Source organism: Ursus americanus, chromosome 21 (genome assembly GCF_024610735.1).
Source record: "Ursus americanus isolate L20-20 chromosome 21, mUrsAme1.1.p, whole genome shotgun sequence".
In the NCBI taxonomy this organism is placed as follows: Eukaryota; Metazoa; Chordata; class Mammalia; order Carnivora; family Ursidae; genus Ursus; species Ursus americanus.
The window spans coordinates 57,774,144-57,796,767 of record NC_142147.1 but is presented as its reverse complement, the minus strand read 5'-3'; the positions used below and the strand labels follow the sequence as shown (position 1 = coordinate 57,796,767).

General features: G+C 42.7%; 1 protein-coding gene and 1 long non-coding RNA gene across 3 annotated transcripts; one reads left to right on the top strand and one right to left on the bottom strand.

The window, feature by feature from the left end:
* The first annotated feature begins 1,240 nt into the window (after positions 1-1,240).
* On the top strand, positions 1,241-11,322 carry ZNF550 (zinc finger protein 550). Of its 2 annotated transcripts, none has more exons than XM_087853317.1 (4): positions 1,241-1,429; positions 3,605-3,731; positions 5,891-5,986; positions 6,899-11,322. In XM_087853317.1, exons 1-4 carry the CDS (start codon positions 1,403-1,405, stop codon positions 7,912-7,914), a joined length of 1,266 nt encoding a protein of 421 aa, XP_087709443.1. In that variant the 5' UTR covers positions 1,241-1,402; the 3' UTR covers positions 7,915-11,322. The 2 variants fall into 2 exon arrangements, with proteins under 2 accessions (XP_087709443.1, XP_045629695.1); XM_045773739.2 differs by lacking the exon at positions 1,241-1,429 and adding an exon at positions 3,189-3,504.
* Positions 10,224-21,299, bottom strand: LOC123777316 (uncharacterized). Its single transcript, XR_006775630.2, has 3 exons — positions 21,123-21,299; positions 19,135-19,208; positions 10,224-10,507 (listed from the first exon to the last, which is right to left on the bottom strand). It is a non-coding gene; the product is annotated as an uncharacterized LOC123777316 (long non-coding RNA).
* Between the last annotated feature and the right edge of the window lie 1,325 nt (positions 21,300-22,624).

Sequence of the window (22,624 nt, the reverse complement as noted above, 5' to 3'; positions counted from 1 at the left end):
TGAATGGAATCTATAATATATTGTCTTACTTTTAGGGATTTTTTTTTTAAGTAGAAAGGGTAGAATAAATATAAAGATGCTTGGATAATAATAAGCTTAAAATTATAATTTATGTCAAACCTCTCTCATTTTAGGTAAATTAAATCTACTTTATATATTCCACATAAAATTTGAAGGACCTTCATAAACTTATTTAAACATTTATAGAAAACAAATTTCTCACTATTCTCTACCTGTTTCAGGGACATACATTTTCCTCTTCAATATCCCAGCAGTGGCTTGTGTGAAGTCTTTTCTCTCTTGAACCTGAGCCAACACACTGAAACTCACAAAGTTGACTCTAAAGCTTCAGTCTACTTAAAGAGCAACAAGATAATGTTTATTAGTTCGGAGCTCTGAGTGAAGGTACTTTGTATCTAAGTGACACTATGATGTAATATTACGTGTTGCTCCCCCATACGCTGAATGCAGGAGTAAGTCCCCCTTGTGGAGTCTTTAAGCAACACTACAACAAGGCTGTGTAAATTATACACTCAGTGGTATATGAAAATAAAGGATCTATTACATTCACAGTTCCTAGAAGAGGGAGGCACCATACCTCATACGAGGGCCAGATGGGAGGCCAGATGGAGCCAGGGAACTGGCTCAACCAAGCTGGTGGAGAGCCCAGAGAGAGACACTGAGGACCCCTAGGCAAGCATTATTATTAGGAGTCAAGGGGGAGTACACAGACAAGCGACGTAGGGGAATCTCATTAATGCAGTAGAATGTCATTAGATCACAGGGAAGGGCAAGAAAAGGAATTCATATAAGGTACTAACCTTATTATCACACTGGTATACCTGGTCACGTGGGTGGGGTGCTCACAGCTTGTATGTAGAATGATGAGGCAGCAGGAAAATGTGGTTTTAAAAATTTATAATACGGTGTGTCCGCTTGCTCCATTAGGAACTTCTAAAATAAAAAGATGCAGAAAACGCAATTTGGGAAACTGCGGAAATTTCGGGGCGTCCCCTTTAGGAGTATCCGATGCTGCCCCCTTCTTTGGAGCCTGTGCACACCCTTTCCCATTGCCCCTGTCCTGGACGCTGGGCGCTGGTCTCCTAGAAAGAGCAGAGGATTCCTCGTCCTGCCGGAGGCAGAACAAAAACTACATTACCCAGAAGGCTGTGCCACACGAAGAGGCGTTGCTGGGCTCCACTGGCAGGGGCGGGACTTCCGGCGCCGCGGGTGGGCGTATGTTTGTGACGTGACGGGTGGGTGCACGGGTGACTCATCGGGCCGACGCGGGGAACGGCGGCGAGGCGCTTCGCCCGCATCTCTGTGAGACTTGGGGGCGGGCCGGCTAAGCCCGCGGGAACCCCGCGGCGCCCTCGCGCGGCCCTGCTGTCCCCGCGGCCCGATGGCGCCGCCCGTGGACCCGGCGCGGGTGAGTGGGCGTGTGGGGCGGCCGTGCCCTGTGACCCTGCGCCTCTCCGACGCCCGGCCGCTGTTTCCCGGCGCTCGGGGTGGGTCCCTCTCCGCTCCAGAAGGCAGGTCGGGGGCCACGTGGGGTAGCGCGCATTTCTGGCAACCGGTGGGATGCTGTGTGGAAGGGACAGGCATGGCTTCTGCAGTCCCCCTCCGCGCCTCCCGCCCCGCACCGTGTGTCCCGACCCGCAGTCCCAAGACCTCACTGTGGGTTCCGGCCGCGCCCCTTCCCGAGGCAGTGACCTTGAGCGAGTCCCCCTGCTGCGCTGGACTTGTGTGTTCTCCGGTGTAAAATAGAGGAGTATTGACAGTTCCTCTTCCTGGGTTGACGGAACTAGAAAGGGTCCGTGGGTGATGTGTGTCACCCGGTGTCCTGAAGGGTCCCGGGAGCATCGCTCTGGGAGCTCTTTCCTCTTGAGCCTGGGTTGGTCTTGGCTCAGCCCAGCGGGAGTCTGACCTCTAGCCTCTAAAGCTAAGGGCTGGGGTGGAGGAGACGCAGTAGTTTTTTGGAATTGCTGCCGTGCTAGGGCAGAAAAGGTGGAAGGACAGGCTGGGAGCCAGGATTTGAAAAGTGAGTCCATTCAGATGGTCAGTGATGATAGTGTGCAGGATTGTGGGTGTCCCTTTGGATACAAATGCACAGGGGGATCCAGCTAACTGTCTAGCAGTCACCCCAAGTACCCTCTTCATAGCCTTGATCATTGTCAGCACTTGCCTTACTCCCATCCACATGGCTCCCTCCCTTTCAGACCCACTCCAGTGTGCCATCCTGAAAGACGCCTTCCTGTTGCCCCATGTAAAGTGGACTACAATCGCTTTAGTCTCCTTTAGTCTCTATTTCCTTGTCTTTGGAATCTTTAGGGCCCTCTGACATTGTCTTGCTGATTTTAGTTGCTGGTTTAGGATCTGTTTCCAGCCCTGGATCGTGAGCGCCTGTTGCTGCCCTATGCCAAGACCTAGAACGGCCTGGGCTTGTCAAAGGTACTCAATAAATGGTTGAATGAGTAAATGGGTCTCCCCCTCAGGGGGCTCCCATCATACTTGTATTAAATGCACACAACCCCCACGTGGCCCTCAGGGCTCTGCTCCATCTGCCCCTGAGACTTATCTCAGTGCTCCCCTTCCCTTCTTCCCTTGCTTACTGTACCCAGCTGGGTGGTACTGAACTTGCCAAAGTCCTTCCCATTTTGCCGCCTTTGCCCTTGCACTTCCCTTCATCCCAGGCCCTGTCCCCAGGTCCTTGCAGGGCTGTCTCTTTGCACCTCTCCTGTGCATCAGTGTCACCGCTTAGAATAGCCTTTCCTGGCTGTTTCATTTCTAATTAAGGTGCCCCTGTCCCCCACCTGCCTGTTTTCTGTTAATTCTGTCATCTGCTGCTGGATGTTCAGTTCCTGTTTCTGCTCCTTAAATGTGAGATTGTGGGTGACTTTCTAGAGCTGCCCGAGCCTCAGGCTGCTGTAAGTAACGGTGGCATTTACCTCATGGGCTGTGGGAGGATTAGTAAAAGTCACAAAATACATTGAACACATTCCAGGCCAGGCACTTCACTGTTTGCCATGTGGACATTTTCTCTTCTCAGAACTGTCTGGTGAAGTGGGAATGATTCTTGTACTGATGTGGAAATCCGGGCTTAGAGAAATGATTTGATATCCGTCCCAAGGGCACAGCTGGCAAGTCTCAGATTCAAGAGTCTTAATTCAGTCCCTGTGAGTCTGGCTCCATAACGGGATTTTTAGTCACTATCTTAGTTTGTGAAGCCCTTAGCTGGGGCGGGCACATGGGGAGGACCAGGGAGACTCAGCTACTACTGCTGCAGTTCTCCTTGGAATTATCATCATGATGATTTTCCCTGTTCCTCTGATGTCCCAGGTCACCTCCCACAGTCTTCATGGGAATGCTACTGTCTGTCATCTCCAGCAGCTTCCTAGGGGAGGTTTTTCTCTCAGCCATATTGCATTTGTGTCCAAAGGCTGCGTCTATCTCCCCCTTGAGCCCAGCACAGAGCTCTGCCCTCAGGAGGCCTCAGTGATTCAGGTTTGGGTCTCTCTGCATCTTGACCAGAGACTGAGTTACAGGATTCTGACCCCATCCAGCAGCACGAAGTCAACATCATTACCTCTGTTTGACTTTGCAGGTTTTGGTTACCTTCAAGGATGTGGCCGTGACCTTCACCCAGGAAGAATGGGGACAGCTGGACCTGGACCAGAGGGCCCTGTACCAGGAGGTGATGCTGGAGACCTGTGGGCTTCTGGTCTCACTGGGTAAGGGCTCACCTCTCATCCCTGTGGGGCAGATTCCTGGCTGATGAAGAAGGTCACAGGAGCCATCTTCTCTCTTCCCCAAAGACCCTGCAGTTTTCTGTTTCCTTCTCCTACCTGGTCTCCCTGCATCAGATCTGCATCAGGGATCATTGGGATAGAAACAACCTCCTTCTGAACACAAACCCTCACCCCAATACCCAGCACACTCAGGCTGCAGTCTGAAGTCCCTATTCCAGATTGCACAGGAGCCTGTTGGGTCAGGCGTCCAGGGCCCAGTTAGCAGGGCTGTGAGTGACGGGCTGTTCTCAGGAGAAAGGGTGAGTCAGGCAGATCCCCATATAGCATTTGTCATCAGTGCCCCCCAGGGATCTTCCTAAATAACACAGTCTCTGTAAAAAGACCCCTGTGTCTCCATGATCATCATTTGTTCTCCTGAGGCCTGGGTCACAGTCCTCCACTGGGGCAGGAGATGCTTTGGAAAGAGCACAAGAATAGCACAAAATGCCAGGGGTGGGCACCTTGAGAAAGCCAGTCCTTTTACCTTCTCGGTCTGGAACGCTGATTGGTGTCAAGAGAAAGTCTCAGAACAGTACTGAGCATTTCATGTGCCTTACTTGTGGGTAATTTCTCTCTTCAGCTGAAGGAACAGCCTCTAGCTCACAGTCCTGAGCTATCTACATGAGCTTGCTAGGGCTCTAATGGTATTACTTTGATTTCGTTGTGTTTTGATGGTAACCTGCCATTTGTGGAAAGTGAACTTGACTTTTCTCATTTACCAGAGCAAAACAGAGTTCCCTTTTAGAACAAAATACTTAACCAAAAATTAAAAGTGGGTCTGTTTAAAGAGAAGCCATCAGTGACAATGGCACCCTGTGTGAGAATGCAGACTAGTCACTCTGAGTTCAGGTGGGAAGACAGACATCAATTCTTAGATGAATTGTGATGAGTTGTACATAGAAATATTAGGGGAACTTAGGACTATGTAGCCAGATGGTCATAACACATCATGGGTGCTTCAAAAAAGACATCTCAGGAAGTGACATTGGAACTGAGCCTTGAAGCTTGGAGGGGAGGTAGAGGAGAGGTTCCAGGTGGAGGAACTAGTACAAGAAGAGGCCCTGAGGTGAGAGGGAGCTCAGCTCCTGGCAGAGCCAAAGGAACGTCAGGTTCACCTTTTCTCCTGCCCCTCCCTGAGCTTGGTGCCAGGCACGTAGGACACATCGGTGACTGTTACTGAGACCTGTCCGAATGAATCCTGGGCTGAGGATTAGAATCTGCCAGTAGAGACTTCAGTGGGTCCTGGTGCCTCAGTCCTTGAAATTCTGTACAGAACCCACCTATCTCTGTTGAGCTGTATCTGGCTGCAGAAAAACAAGCTTGAAACTGGTTTCCCCTGAAGGAAATTTCCCATCCGACCTAATGAGAAGCTCCAGGATGGGGCTGGCCCCCAGGTTGAGGGTTGCAGCTACAAAGTTCTATCCTCTCTGCTCTTCTCCCTGGACCACGAATCTCCCTGTTCCTCAGGCTGGCTCCCTTGTGGGCCTGTGGCATACTGCAGCCTGGACTGAGGAAGCAGCCCCCTTGTTTATCCTCCCCTCACGGAATAAAGGCTTTGTTTTCAGCTCAGGTTACGTGCCTCTCAGATTACCAGTGATCAGAGATGCCATTCACTGATTTCTTCCCCTGGCAGTTTCTCTTCGAGAGAGAGAATTCCCTAGGGAGAGCCCAGAACTACTGATGGCTAGGCCTCAGCCCAGGCAATTTTGTTTCTTTCAGTTTGAGGTTGGAATCAAGCTTCCCTGAGTGGTTCTGAAGCACAGGGTATTTGAGAACAGTGACTTAGATTAATTACAGAATGCCTTGGGAAGGAGGGGCTCCCATTCCCAGGGTCCCGTGGCTGTGTGTGAAAGTGGTGTGCCCAAGTAGGATTGGCTTCTGCTGATGAGGTTCAAGGACATTGGTGGTGTATGGAGAGACAGCACCACCCTCTGTGGCAGCTGCAGCCCGAGAACGGAATTTGTGCACTTGGTTTCCAGGTCACGGATCAGCATTTTCTTCACAGCTTCATTCAGGTCTTGTCCCTGCCATGAAGTCCCAGATGGGATGGAGATATTGCCTTTTTCTCCTACACCATGACCTGTTTCTTTCTCCGTCGACAGGGCATCCGGTTCCCAAACCAGAGTTGACCCACCTACTGGAGCATGGGCAGGAGCTATGGACAGGAAAGAGAGGCCTCTCACGTAGCACGTGCTCAGGTAGGAGCAGACAGCTGGGCAGGTGGGGTCATGGGAGCCTTCAGCATGCAAGCAATCAGTGCCTCTGAACTTCTGTGTAACTCTCTGTGACCTCCTGGTCACATTCATGGAGAAAATGAATGAAATGGGAGTCTCCTAGACTCTCAGATGAGGAAATCATGCCTTGAAGAAGAAAGTAACTCATCCCAGATCACTCACTTGGTAGAGGTGGGACTGGAACAATGGCTTTCTGGCTCCAGAGCCCTCTTAACCACCACATGATACCTCCCAGCAGAGCAGAAGCTTGTCTTTTATACCATTTGTCCCCTAGTGTCCCTCCATCCCTCTCTTTCAGTCCTAATTCTCTTCCTTTTACGGTGATCCCCTTTCAGTGTTGGCTTCACCAGGCATCTGGGGCCCTTTCTTCCTTCAACTGTTCAGCACTCTCCAAGAGTGACTCTTCCATTCCAACCCAGTGCTCCCTTCCTTTTCCTCTCTCTGGCAATTCTGATTCTCCATTAGGACCTAGCTCATAGGACACCTCCTGTGGGAAGATGACCCCTTTTTCTTCCCAGTCCTGTTTGGTGCCACTTCTCTGTACTCTTTTTAACACCAAGAGACATCAATTCTTGAAGCAAATACCCCACAGTCAGTGTTATCAAAACTGTCCTCCCTCTTCTCCTCTGGACTGTGAGGAGGGGTCTCCACTCCAGATCCTCAGTCCCCTGGTCCAGCCTGTCCTCTGGATTTTCCCTTTAATGGTGTTAAGGGTACAAGGACCATAGACAGTCATTGGAAACCCCGGATACAGAGCTGTGGAACACAGCAATCCCAGGGTGCTGTTTCATCCTCACTTTCCCACTGAAGTGTTGAGTTTGCTTCTTCTGTATTGAGTCACTAAAAGTCCCCTTCTGTGTATTGGCTTCTCTGCAGGTGACAACGTGAAACTTCAGACCAGGGACCCAAGCACTTGTCAGCTAGTTTTATCTGAGGGAGCCTTGCGCCAGGGAAGCCTGACTCAGGGATCTTCAAGGGACTCCAGGTTGGCGCATGCCAGGGATTGGGAAGGGCTTTTGGAAATACAGAAAGGTCCGTTGAAGCCTGGGGCAGATGCTCAAAATGAGACTCATCTTGGGAAAATGAGCCTTGAAGATGATAGTTCGGGGACAGATGATAGTCCGCGCTCCAGGGTGTTACAGGAGAGAGTCTCTCAGGGACATGTTCTCCATGAATGTGACCCACAGGGACTAGGTAAAGACCGCATGATTCATGTAGGGAATAATCTCTACAAATGCAAGCAGTGTGGGAAAGGTTTTAACCGGAAGTGGTACCTTGTTCGACATCAGCGGGTTCACACTGGAATGAAGCCCTACGAGTGCAACGCATGTGGGAAAGCCTTTAGCCAGAGCTCAACCCTTATTCGGCACTACCTTATTCACACAGGGGAGAAACCATACAAGTGCTTGGAGTGTGGGAAGGCCTTCAAACGTAGGTCCTACCTCATGCAGCACCATCCAATTCACACTGGAGAGAAACCCTACGAGTGCAGTCAGTGTCGAAAGGCCTTCACCCACCGCTCTACTTTTATTCGGCATAACAGGACCCACAGTGGAGAAAAACCCTTTGAGTGCAAGGAATGTGAGAAATCATTCAGCAACAGAGCACACCTGATTCAGCACTACATCATCCACACTGGAGAGAAGCCCTACGATTGCATGGAGTGTGGGAAGGCCTTCAGATGCAGCTCAGAACTCATGCAGCACCAGCGGATTCACACCGGGGAGAAGCCCTATGAGTGTGCCCAGTGTGGGAAAGCCTTTCACCGGAGCACGTACCTCATTCAGCACTCCGTTATCCACACGGGGGAGACGCCATACAAGTGCCTCGAATGTGGGAAGGCCTTCAAACGCAGGTCACACCTCCTGCAGCACCAGCGGGTTCATACTTGAGAGAAGCCCTCTCAGTGCCAGGAATGTAGAAAGGCCTTCACCCACTGCTTCTCTTTTGTCCTTCATAAGGGGATCCACACTGGAGGAAAAAAACCAAAAACCCTTTCAGTGTAAAGAATGTTGGAGAGGTTTTTTTTGTTGGCTCTTCAAACACATAAGTAGTCACACTGGAGATGAGGCCTGTGATGCAGTGAACACGAGAAAGCCACTGCTCTGCCCCCAGTCATCATTGGATTCATACCGGAGAGAATTTTGAGAAGGCAGGTCACCCGTGGGTCCACCTGTCAACATCAGAGAAAGCCCTGGGGAAACACATTTTGAACACAACTACTGAGGAGTCTTTAGCCAGAAGAAGACTCTTACCTACCATCTGAGAATTTGTAATGAACAGGAACCACATTGTTGTCATTGCTGTGAGAAAACCTGTGGACAGGTCAGCACTTACTGGTAACGTCAAGAGTCAGACGGAATGGGACACAGTGTGGGCCTTACTGTGCCTGAGAGAAGGATGTGGGAGACGGACAGTGGGTACTGTGCACTTAAAAGACCTCCGGCCACAGGTCTGCCCCTTGGTTAACACTTAGAAAGCCATCTCAGCATTATTTTTAAAAGAAGAATGAAAAGAAGGGGCTGGAAACCTGGACTATAAACGGAACAAACAAATGTCTTCACGAACTCTTTCAGATTTCCCTGCCAAACCTATTACAGTTTTTCATCAGTTTTATAATTTTGGTGGGGGAATGTTTGAGAGAAAGTGTCTCAGCCCTTTGTTTTTATGTGTGTTCACTGCTGTCCTGTGTCAGGAAGCTTGGACAGTAAGGACAGTTCTACAGACGTTTGCTGGAAGCGTTGTTCCATACATCTCTACCCACAAGGAGCATCATTCTTTCTGAGAAATGTGAAGGCCGAGTCATGCGATACTTGAACTTAGAAGAAGTTAGAATTCTGAAAATAACATCATATGCCACTTGCCTCTGGTGTTGTGAGAGAAGGATCTGCATACAACAGCCACATTAAAACATGCTCCCTCAAGACTCTTTAAGGCTTTGATACTTATAAGTAAAACCCCTTGTTTGTGTGGTTTTTAAATGCCTGATGTTCTCCCTCACTTTTTCTTGATTCCATTCTGCTCTTCTGTTTTCTGTATTTTTTCCCTGACAGCATGTGTGTGGCCTTCTCAGTTGGGGCCTAATTCCTTCCTGTTGTTGGGGTTTCACAGGTTAATCCCATGTAGAGGACTGCGCACTCCCAAGTGGCCCCTCTACAGCTTTCTAGGGGCTGAATTATTGCTAGAACCAGAGAAATAAAACACTCTACTGAGACAAATTTATGATAAGCCCAGAAAAACAAACACAGTATTCTTATTGTCTGATCTTACAAATGGTTGTGTGAAGTTTTGTTTTAAAATAAAGTGCCAGGGATTTGAACAGGAGATGCCGGTTGTGCACATGCGGGAGTGGGGTTTGTGTTGGCTTCACAGTTGCCACCATGGACTTATTCCCTGGGCGCTGGCATTGGATACAGTCATTTGAAATTCAACCTTGGCCTTTCCTCCAAGACTAGTTTTCAAGGTACACAGATAATCAATGTTAATTGGTTAAAAATGTACAGAAAAATATAAAATGATCATTTTCTCAACTTGGAGCTTTCCTCAGTGCCTTTTAAAAGACTACATACACAGTTCACATTTTCACAGTGGGCATGTGCCTTTTTTGCGGTACACATAGTATAACTGCATTTCTTGATGAGTTAATAAGAGTTTTTGTTTGGATAGTGTGCATAGTTTTCTATTCTTTGGAAAGGAGAGTTGACTCAAAGACCCCTATCTCTTCTGTCCTCTCTGGAGGGTGGTGTGTATTGTAGTGGTGGCTGTACTTGTGGCTGAGCCTTGGGTTCAAGAGAGTTGGAGAAACTCCTCTGGAAACGTCTTGGTTTTTATAAAGCGTTCTCCTTTGCATGCCTGGGACACTGACCCCAGTTTGTCCCAAAGCAGGAATGATGCATCTTCCACTAGATGAAGGAAATCTGGGGATTTGTTCCCTCAACTTCAAGGTCTTTCCATACAGTCTTCAGTTAATGTGTTCAGTGCCAGGACCTACTATATACTTGCTGCCATGCTTGGCAGGGGTCTCCTGAGACTTCCATCCTTCATCCACATGACCACTTACTGTGTTCTGGGCACACTATGAGGACTGGGGCAGCTGGGTGACTGAGATAGAAATCATGTCGTTGAGCAGGGAGGGAGCTTAATGCTTAGTGTAGGTAAGCAGACTACACTGAAATCCAAAAAGAGAAGGAAGTTGAGCACATGGTTTTGCTGGGTTCTTTTTTTTTTTTAAAGATTTTATTTATTTATTCGACAGAGAGAGACAGCCAGCGAGAGGGAACACAAGCAGGGGGAGTGGGAGAGGAAGAGCAGGCTCACAGCGGAAGAGCCTGATGTGGGACTCGATCCCGCAACGCCGGGATCACGCCCTGAGCCGAAGGCAGACGATTAACCGCTGTGCCACCCAGGCGCCCCTGCTGGGTTCTTAATCACCTTGAAAATTTTGTCTCCAAAGTAGGATTCTTCTCCATTCTCAGGGTACTGAACCTGAAGGGAGGGTGGTAGTGAATTAGTAAAGTTAGGATAAGTAGCAGAGTGGATTCTTACAAATGGATTCCTACAAATGTCACAAAAGGTAACATTTAGTGCTCCAAGAAATCATTTATTGTAGATCTTAAGTGAGTCTTGGACTCTTGTAGGTATATGAGAGGCACAAAACACCAAAAGAATTTTGCCCTCGTAGAACCTACGTTCTGGGTGAGGAAACGGCAATGTTCCTAACTTCCATAGAATGTTAGAAGGGGATGGGTTCTGTGGAAAAGAGAAAAGCAGGACAGCGGTGACGGAAAACACAGGAGAGGGAAGAGTCCCGACAACAAGACTTTTTGCATTAGGGCTGGTGTGGATGATGTGTTCTGGCATGTATGTTAAAGAGGTGAAAGAACAATCTATTTCTTCCTCTCTAGTGCATATGTGTATACATTTTTTTCTTGCCGTATAGCACTAGATAGTTTCTGTGGAGTAAGGTTGAGGGCTGGGCGATGCCAATTATTTTTCCTTCGTCTCTGATCTTGGGTGAAATATTATCATACCTATGGCGAGTGTTGTAGAATTTTTTGAATGTTTAAGGAAAATCCATTCTATCGTTGTTTTCAAAAAAAGCCAAGAATGGGTGAATTAGCATCAAATTATATTTTATTCATCATCTGAGTTGATGATACATATCATTTTGTATGAAGTGGTAAAACATATTGATTTTTGAATTTTTAAATCTTTCAGTTTTAAACTTACAGTAAGTGCAAGAATAGTACAATATACTCTTGTATAAATTCTACCCAGATTAAACAATTGTTCGTCCTGCATCTTTTGTTTCATCAGTCTTTCCCGGCATACATGTGCATGTGTGGGTTTCTGAACAACCTGAATTAATGGGGAAATGTATTGCCTCCGTACAAGTGAATGCCTCAATGCGCGATTCCTAATGGCACATTCTATATTACCAGAATATTATCATAATCAGGAAATTCACTATTGGTAAAATACTATTATGTAATCCACAGGGCATGTTCAGATATTACCATTTGTCCTACTATTGCCCCTTGGTGTCTTCACGGGTCGGTGACCAAACCCAGATAGGTTGTCTTTGCTCTCCACTCCTTTAATGAAACAGTCAGCCTTTGAGTTCCTTGGATGTGACATGTCATGTATTTTGTAGAATTTCCCTCTCTCTCTGCTGTTTCCTAATGCGATATTTTTCCTTTTGCGCTGTTTTACACTGAAATCATAGAAGTGATGCTGTGTCTTTCGTAGTACTTCATATCAGGAGGCACGTGGTGTCCATGTTTACAATACGGATGGTAACTACAGTCACTTCTGTAAGTTTGTGTTCTTGACTTAAGAATGACTATTTCCCGTTATTTTCTGTAACATTTTTAAGAGTTTATTTGAGCAAAAATTGATTCAAATGAGGCAGCATCTAATCTAGCAGATAGACGGGAACTCCAAGAAGCTGTACAAAATGACATACTTTTGTAAGGGAGAAGGAAGTAGGGACAAAGAAGTCACCCTAGGCAAAAAGTGGGTTGTTCATACAAGGTCACTTTCCTTCAGGAGGTGGCTGGAGTCCATCAGGTAAAGTACCTGACTAGTACTGATTAGGATATCCTGATGGTTTATAGTTCCATTTCTGGGAAAGCCAAACTGTAATTAAGTCCTGGTTTGGTGACATAGGACTTAACATAGGGGACTCCATGTTGGCCTATTGTTTTATTTCCCTTTATTTTTCGTATGTAGTTACTCAGAAGATGTTTTGAAACTGTGAATATACTGATCCACGTCAGTATTTCACCCCATAGTTTTAGCCACCACTGATGATTTTCAAATCCCAGCAGTCTTCTCACATTTATTAGTTGGCATTCTACTTTGGAAGTAAGTTTCCCAATGGATTGTCTGTTCACTCATTTTTTATTAATTTACATCAGTAGGGAATAATGCACACTTAAATATATAAGTGGGCCATTCTTTGTGATGCTTTAATCTTCCCAGATTGGGCTCAGGGGAGCTCCTTCCATCTTACTTCTTTGTCCCCTTTTAACTTCACCATCACACTGTGGACACAACTTTCTGGTACAAAAGAGGTTACAGTTTTATCTTGTATCTTTCCTTATCCTGCCAGGAATCAGTCTTTTCTTCAAGGAGGTTTTCTTCTTTTTGGTAGAGACCGGTACTGAGAAATCAAGAACTGGGCACTGGGTGTGCTGAATGGCACATGTTAATCACTGCTTCTAGGCCACCTTTTGACTATGTAGAGTGTACTTCTAAAAAATGATTTTATTTAGAGTGTGAGCGGGGAGAGCGGTAGAGAGGCAGAGGAGGAGGGATAGGGAAAAGGAGAGAATCTCAAGCAAATGCCTGGCTGAGTGCAGAGCACACGGGGCTCGATCTCGCAACCCTGAGATCATGACCTGAGCCAAAACCCAAGAGTTGGATGCTTAACCAACTGAGCCACCCAGGAGTCCCTGAGTACAGAGTTTATATTCACAGATGCTACCCATTCCATGGCAGAACCAAAACCACTGAAGTTCAGGAAATGTTTTAAACTTATTTAAAGTAGGCTCCACACCCGACATGGGGCTTGAGCTCATGATCCCAAGCTCAAGAGTTACATGCTCTACCAACTGAACCAGCCAGGTGCCCCAGTGTTTTAAACTTTTTTTCCTTTTATTTAAAATTTAAATTCTAGTTAGTTGACGTACAGTTCAATACTGGTTTCAGGAGAAGAGTTCAGTGGTTCATCATTTGCATGTATCACCCAGTGCCCATAACAAGTGCCCTCCTTAAGCCCCAATGAGGGGCTTGATCCCAGGACCCAGGATCATGACCTGAGCTGAAGGCAGATGCTTAACCGACTGAGCCATCTAGGCACCCCGTGGATTTTTAAATTAATTAACCAGTAATAAAATTATGCTCCTAGCATTTTTAAAAATTAGTTTTAGTTTTAAATTTATTCTTAGAGCAGCTGGACTCTTATCAGTATATGTGGTGTTATATATGAGTCCCCTATTACTTCTTATATAAAATGAGCCATTTTTGCAAATGACAGAATTCATTAAACATATGTATTTGCTACCTACTATTTGTAAGACTTTCTGCGCAAGGGTTGCAATGTGAGAGATGATATTCATAAACACTTCCCCATGTGAAGAATAAATGCAGAGTGCAAACAAAATTGTATTTAAAATGCTATATCTAGGGGCACCTGGGTGGCTCAGTCGTTAAGCATCTGCCTTTGGCTCAGGGCATGATCCCAGGGTCCTGGGATCGAGCCCCACATCGGGCTCCCTCCTCTGCTGGGAGCCTGCTTCTTCCTCTCCTACTCCCCAAGCTTGTGTTCCCTCTCTCGCTGGCTGTCTCTCTGTCAGATAAATAAATAAATAAATAAAATCTTAAAAAAAAATGCTATTATCTACCTTGGGCTTCACGGAGCCTACTTAAAAAAATATAAAATAAAAAAAAACATATTAGGGGTGCCTGGGTGGCTCAGTTCGTTAAGGGTCCAACTCTTGATTTCAGTCAGGTCTTGATCTCAGAGTTGTGAGTTCAAGTCCCGCGTTGGGTTCCACGCTGGGAGTGAAGCCTACTTAAAAATAAAGATAAAATTTAGGGGCGCCTGGGTGGCACAGCGGTTAAGCGTCTGCCTCCGGCTCAGGGCGTGATCCTGGCGTTATGGGATCGGGCCCCACATCAGGCTCCTCCGCGATGAGCCTGCTTCTTCCTCTCCCACTCCCCCTGCTTGTGTTCCCTCTCTCGCTGGCTGTCTCTATCTCTGTCAAATAAATAAATAAAATCTTAAAAAAAAAATAAAGATAAAATTTAAAAATTAAAATTGTAAACCTGCCTATTAAAAAAAGTGAAACATGAGAACGAGGGAATGAGACAGGGAAGGTATTGTGGTTCTGCTTATCTATGGATTTGCCCAGAGGAGGCATCAATGGGAGTGTGACTTTGAGTAAGGATATAAAGGGGCTGGGCTAACAAGCTGTATAGAGAATGGGCATAGCAAGGGCAAATTTTCTCATCTGTTTGATCTTGTAATGGTCTTGTCATTACTCTTAGTCATTACTCAAAGATTAGAATTCTTCATCAGTTATATAGTTACATAGTGCCAGCCAGGATCAGCTAGCGTGCGTATTTACACCTCTCCCTCCTCCCCACCCCCTACTAGACGCTAAACAGGCTGGGTTTCATCAGCTCCCTGAAGGCTGTAAGTGATTTCCCATAAATGGGTCTTTCCAGGTCATTTTTCCTCTATCTGTAATTGCTGGACCAGCTATGCATAAAGCAATTCATAGAGTTTTTCGTGTCCATATAAAACAAGGACACAGTGACACACTTCCTTGTCCCTGAATGTGATATTTCTCTCCATTATACTTTCTCACATTTCTCCTCTGAGTAATTATATACTGTAATGAAATTAATCCTTTTTAAAATTTATTTTAATTCCAATATAGTTAACATACAGTTATATTAGTTTCAGGTGTACAATATAGTGATTCAACAATTTTTTAAGTAATTTTTTATTATGTTATGTTAGTCACCATACAGTACATTCCTAGTTTTTGATGTATGGAGGGCACGTATTGCATGGTGCACTGGGTGTTATACACAAGTAATGAATCATGGAACTTTACATCAACAATTCTATACCTTACTCAGTGCTCATCAAAATCAGTGTTCTCTTAATCCCCTTCACCTATTTCACCCATCCCCCCACTCATCTCCATTCTAGTAACCATCCGTTTGTTCTCTATAGTTAAGACTCTGTTTCTTGGCTTTTCACTTTTGTTTGTTTTGTTTCTTAAATTCCACATATGGTATTTGTCCTTCTCTGACTTACTGCGCTTATTAGCATTATACTCGCGATCCGGCCATGTCGTTGCATAAGGCAAGATTTCATTCTTTTTCATGGCTGAGTAATATTCCATTGTATCCATATGTACCACATATTCTTTTTTTTTTTTTAAGATTTTATTTATTTATTTGACAGAGAGAGACAGATAGATATATATATATATGGTGGCAAAAAGTCTGTGGGAGACAGACAAAAGGAATAATCAGGACTTTAATAGTCTCAAAATACAGATGTTACTCTGACGGGTAACCAGACTTTAAAGGTGCTTTACTAGTCTCCTTCTTGTACAAATTTGACATTTTCTCTTTACCATCTAGGGACCTCACCTGTCCCTTTGGATCCATCATATCTATATCTAATATCATCTATCTACCTATTATCCATCTATCATTCTATCTCTCTCTCTATGTATCCATCCATCACCAATCGATCTAAATACATATGTAATATGTGGCCACCCCATCCACTTAACCACCTACCTCATTTTATACATTGTTCTTTTTTCAAACAGAAAACAATTCTGACAAAAGACTCTGACTGACACGCAGGCAGGTTCACCTTCCTCTCTCCTAGAGCAGGGGCACTAAATTTAGATTCTCCCTGTGACTCACAAAGCCACTATAATCAGGTGGACACTGTGGGCCATTATTGCCCTGTGCATTGCTACAATTTTTTATTGGGACTGAGTGGTTAAAAATCACACTGATTTGAAGATTCATTCATTTCTGTTGTGAGATCTCATTAAAAAGAAAAAAAAATTAAGTCCTATACCATGACTGTTAGCCTACCTATTGCTATTTTAATACATTCTATGATTTCTTCTCCAAATCATTCCTACTTCTCTCCCTATTCTCTTGTTTTAGTTTTATAATATTTTACTATCTAGTGTTGTTTAATCTTAACTGTCATTATCAAGAGTCAGTTTTCTACCCCAAAACTTTAACACCACTGGACCCTTTATTTCAATTGCATAGTGTATTTGAAATGATGAAATGCTGGAATATGGATACATTAAAAAAATACCTTCTTTTTACCAAACCTTAATTTAATGCTTTGAAGAAAATAAACACTGTATATCTTTTTAAAAAGCTACTAAGGAGAGGTGGATGATGAAACGTGAGTGCTTTTGAGAATAGCATCATATAAGCCCGTGAATATTCTGTACTCAAAAAGGTTTTCAAATGTTTTAAACTCTTTGGGCCATTTTTTAAAACTTGCAGAGTTTTAAAACCTTTGACTAATTATAGTTTGTGATAGGAAAATGAAAATGAAAATACTGTACCACAGAAATGTGACCCATAAAACAAGTTTGGTAAATTAATAAAAATTATACTTGACAATAATGGAATATCATTTTCAACTGATTTCACTTTCTTATTTTAGAAAGAAGCATTTCATAACTTTACAATGTTTTTACTTCTAAGTACTACCTGTTCACACACACTGCCAGCATTTTAAAAATCTATGATCTAGGGGCGCCTGGGTGGCACAGCGGTTAGGCGTCTGCCTTCGGCTCAGGGCATGATCCCGGCGTTATGGGATCGAGCCCCACATCAGGCTCCTCTGCTATGAGCCTGCTTCTTCCTCTCCCACTCCCCCTGCTTGTGTTCCCTCTCTCGCTGGCTGTCTCTATCTCTGTCGAATAAATAAATAAAATCTTTAAAAAAAAAAATCTATGATCTAAATGATTAATATCCATAGTGAAGTCGTACTTAATATTTTCTCCTTTATAATCTACATAGTTAAATAACTTCTTTGTATTTAAGTTTAATTCATTTCTGGTACATCTGTATTTTTCTCTACTTTCATGTTAATGAAATAAAATGGCCTCTGATTTGGGCCATTCATAATAATGATGTATCAAAACAAATTTATAAAAATATACACTAGCATTTTTACATGGCAGGTTTGACATCTTTATGTTAAGATAGAGTATGTTATTTAATTCTAAGATGAGAGCAAGAAATTTACCTCCAAAAATATATATATATAAATTTACCTCTACTATTTCAAATAAATCTCCAAGCAGTTTAGCCATGTATTCAATAAACAGCTTTCCCAAATACTTGATGATTTACTTTCATCAGATACGGGTTTTGGTATACTGACCCCGTTCTGTGACATCAATCTGTATATTTCTTCAGCAGTGATGAGTTGTGTGTAATGCTCTTTTTATCAGGCCTAGCAAGTTCTCTTCATTGAACTTAAGTGTAAATACACAGATGATATAAAATGCATTATGTAATATGGAATATATGTAATATATAGTATATAATTAGGTATGTTTATATTTTTTGTTCTTTTTTTTCCAAGATTTTATTTATTTGACAGAGAAAGACACAGCAAGAGAGGGAACACAAGCAAGGGGAGTGGGAGAGGGAGAAGCGGGCTTCCCGCTGAGTGGGGAGCCCGATGCGGGGCTCGATCCCAGGACCCTGGGATCATGACCTGAGCCACAGGCAGACGCTTAAAGACTGAGCCACCCAGGTGCCCCTATATTTTTGTCTTTAGTAGTATGAGAAAAATTTAGGGGCACCTGGCTGGCTCAGTTGGTAGAACATGTGACTCTTGATCTCAGGGTGGTGAATTCAAATCCCACGTTAGGTGTGGAGCCTACTTAAAATAAAAATTCAAAAAAAAGAAAGAAAAAAAGAAAGGGTGTCTGAATAGCTCAGTCGGTTAAACGTCAGACTCTTGATTTTGGCTCAGGTCATGATCTCAGGGTAATGAGATTGAGCCCATGTTGGGCTCCAGGGTGGGCATGGAGCCTGCTTAATATTCTCTCTCTCTCTCTCTCTCTCTGCCCCTCCCCCATCCCTCTCTAAAACAAGAGAACAAAAAAGGAAAATATAAATTTTAACTGGAATTATATGAAAAAGATACTAATTGTGTTAACTAAATCATTTATGGCATTCGATTTTCTATTTTGGGATTAAGTCTGTCATGCTATTTTTTTAGTACTGATTTTAAGCTTTTACTAGGGCTTTAATTTTGCTTCAGCATTTCCCTACCATTATTTAGCTTAAATTATTTCATTTAGTAGAGAATATTTTAGTAGACTATTTGATATTTTGCAAAACTGTATTATCTTTAGTGAGATATCTTTCTCTATAATTGCAGAGACAATATTTCCTACATACAGAAAACTGGTTGATTTCTGATTATTTTCATAGCATATACATAAATGTTAAACTATGTTATTAATTCTAACATTTTATGTGGTCCTATAGTGCCTCTGAGATATGCAGGAATTTCAGCTCTCAATAATATATTTCTATTTAAAATAAATATAGCTCATAGCTATTTTCCCTGCCTTGTTGAAATGCCAGGAAATTGGTGAGTCAATAAGGGACCAGAATAGTCCTCTTATGTCTGATCAACTTGGGAATATTTCCATATTTCTCCATTTAGTACCAAACAGAATATTTCTTGAAGAAAACCCATTCTTAGGGAAGCCTCCCCTTAAAATTTTGTTGAATTTCATTTTATAGTAATATACTTTAGATCTTTGCTTCTTTTTCCATCACCGATAAGGTTTTTTATCTGAGTGAAATCACTGACTTGCCACAAAGGCTCATACAAAATAGACCTGGTTTGGATATCTGCCCCCAAAGAGCTTTCTTAATGTGATTATTCCTTTCTTTTAAATAGTATGGTAATTTATTTATTAAGCTAGATTCCTTATATTTAGAATTATGTGAAAATCTGATACATTTCATTAACTGATTAACACACAAGCACCTGTATATTAGGCAGGTTTTACCTTCTTTAGCTTCCAAACTGCTCATTTATCTGGTCTCTCTGGATATAGACATCATTTGATTTTTAGAGTCCTGTCTAAAGACAGAAAAACATTTAAATATAGTAAGAATAAAGTAATTTAACAACGAAATGCTAAGAATAAAAAGTATATTGTCTCAAGTTGAAAAATATTGCCTTAAAGACATAAAACTTAGAAAATATTAATAGAAGAAAATATTTTTGAAAACTGGCATAATGGAATATTACAAATATATGTGAAAGATAATAGCATAAGGCTCACAGACTTATTACACAGTCATTTCATTTCATTTACACTGCTACCCACATTATCCACACTGGATTATTTAACAAAAAAAATCATATATATCATTATATTCTTGAGTAAATAATCAAGAACATACTTCCACACAATGACATGGGATCTAAAGATGGTATTCATTCATAAGGAGGACCTGAGTACCTTTATAATACCTATAACAATAACAAAAACTCAATAATACCATTAAATAACAGTAAGAACTCATGTTTTCCTTATTTCCTCAAAAAAACACTAATAATCATTTGACTCAGGATGTAATCAATGTACCCCCATATAATTTGTGGGGGGTTTTATTTTTTTTTTTTTATGTTTTATTTATTTGTCAGAGACAGAATGAGAGAGCACAAGCAGGGGGAGCTGCAGGCAGAACCAGCAGAGGGAGAAGCAGGCTCTCTGCTGAGCAAGGAGCATGAAGTGGGACTCCATCCCAGGATGCTGGGACCATGACCTGAGCTGAAGGCAGACACCTAACCAATTGAGCCACCCAGGCATCCCTAATTTGTGTTTTTCTATTAAGAATCTGGCAAATAGTAAGTCCTCCTTTTTTTTTCATTCTTATAAAAAATAAAATAAATGGATCATTTATCTAGAATAATTTAAGACATCCTATTAACTTACTCCATTCCACTGATGTTGTTTCACACACTGTCCCAGACAGCCACTAAATGCATAATTTTTGCTAATGGTTTACTCAAACTCTAGGTCAGTTTATTGTGAAGGATACTTCAGAGGTAGCACAGTTCCTTCACACTGCCTCCCACTAGAAGTTTTTCACAGCTTTCTTGCTTGATGGTTTAACAGGATGTTTCAAAGTCATTTTTCTCATGCTGGCTAGGAATTGTCAAATTTTTATTAAGATGTCTTACACTTTTTTAGTGAGAAATTGCATTTAGAGGTCACAGTCTGGAGAATGGAGGTGGTACTTGCTCAGAAGTTGGTCATAATATCTAGACCTGTTCATATTTCTCTATATATTTCAAGTCAAATATGGATTGGTTAATGTTGATATTTTTTTTCAAGGGAATGAAAAAATATGGCATCTTAAAACAGTTTCCTTTTCTATTTCTTTTATTTTTTCCTAAATGTCTGGGTTCTCAAGTATATTAATATTCTTATTCAGTCATTTTTTAAAAAAAAATTATGACTTTACTAAAAAAATATGATATTGGATACCAGTTCACAATTTCTTGGCTGGTTGTTTTATCTGAATATATCCCAATAAAAATAAACAGATAAAATTATTTTTTTAAGTTTCTCAAAAGTTATTATTTATATGGATTGGTCACAAACTTCACACATAATGAGGTTTGTATACATACACACAAATATATATCTTAAAATTCACTTTGACATTGAAAGTAATGGGTTATTCTATTATATGTTTACGTTATTTGATAAATATCCAAAGTATTTCCATTTTTACAATAGTCAAAATATAATACCAGGTCAGTTCACAGAAGTCTAGCATCCAACTTTCTCTGCCCCATGAGGCCATCGTTTTTATAAGTTTTTTGTTAATCCTTCCATTAGTCCTCTTCAAACACTGTACTTATTTTTTATTTATACTGGTATTCTTTGCATTCTTAGAAAAACAGACCCTAGTTCACATGCTCGTCTGCATCTCACTTTTTTTTTTCACATAAGAATATATCCTGGAGGTAACTCCATACCTGCAGTGAGGAATTCCTCCACATTCACAGCGTAGAGAACCAGGGCCCGTTGTCCTCAATGTTTGCATTATTTCCAGAGCAGAACATTAGTGAGTGACACTCACACAGATACTCTCAATGCTCATTTACAGAGAGAAAAGCCTGTGTTAGGCTTAATGCTGGAATTGCTGCGCAAGATAACAAATTTTTATTATTTCTAATTCTTCTGACTTCAATTAAGATCAAATTCCACTAGATATTGCTGTGATGAGTTTTGCCAACTTGGAAACGGGGATTTTCTTCCTCTGTCAGGGTTTGGCATCATGGGTAATTCTTCACTCCTTTGTCTTTATAATTTAATTCTGTTTACTGGATACAGGATGAGACCTAGAGGCCCGATTCTGAACCAACTATTATTAGCTAGATCCTTGCTTCTTTTCTCTATAGGGATTCTTCAGGCAGTGGCAGTTTTTGAAAGAATTTGTGTCCTGGATGATGCAGAATTTAAACATATCTTTTTTTTTTTTAATATAGAATGGGCAGAGGGGTTTTCCTCAGCACCACCTCCCTCTTCAGTGGCTTTCAGGACAATGAGCTTTGCCCCCAATTTCTCTACATGGATTGAACTCAAAGGTAAATCCTCAAAGTGCATTGGCTTCTGATCAAACACACACACATAGACACATGCAAACGTGTACAGACAAGCACGTCAGTGCAAATACATACTCATACAGATACACACAGAGAGACATACCAACAAAGGATGCTATACTTCTTATTTAATTGCTTGCAAGGTGATATGTCAGCCAGGGCCAATTAGAAGAGAGAAACCACATCAGAATCTGTACAGTGAGAGTTTAATATAAAACACCAATAGGGCATTGCTGTAATGACAGATTGGTCCATAAAAATAAAGAGAGTCCTGAAACATATAGGAAGAGCAAATATTAGAAGCCACTACCCTTTGGGCTGAGATTGTGTAAGACATCCCCCAACCCCACCAAAGGACCTTTATAAGATCTTGTCCGAAAGGGCAGGTGGTGATTTATGGAATGACAGAGTTGCCTTGATGCCTCACCAGCAGTACTTCTGGGAACTGTCCTCTGGAAGTTGGGAGTGTTTGGGAAAGCTATTCTTGAGAGTCAGAGGTAGGCCACTTTAAAACTTCTCAGGAATGGTGGTGTTGGGAAAGCTGCTGGCTACCATGCACAGCAGGACCGGGGAGCTGGAGACCCGCACTGAGACTTCTCTGTCATTCAATGGTCCAGCTGTGTGCTTGCCCAAAAGGTACAGATTTCATTCTGGGATATGATCTCTGACTGCTCTGTCTCGGGCCTTGAGTTCCTTATATCCGATAATCCTATACTCCAGAGTTCTCGCTACTTTTTACCCTCCAATCCCTTGTTACTCCAGTCCTCTGTTTCTTTAAACTTTTCCTGTTCAAATTATGGCACAATAGTGACTCACTGACCTCTCCACTTTCTCTGTTCCCCCTAGTTTATATACAATACAGAGACCAGAGT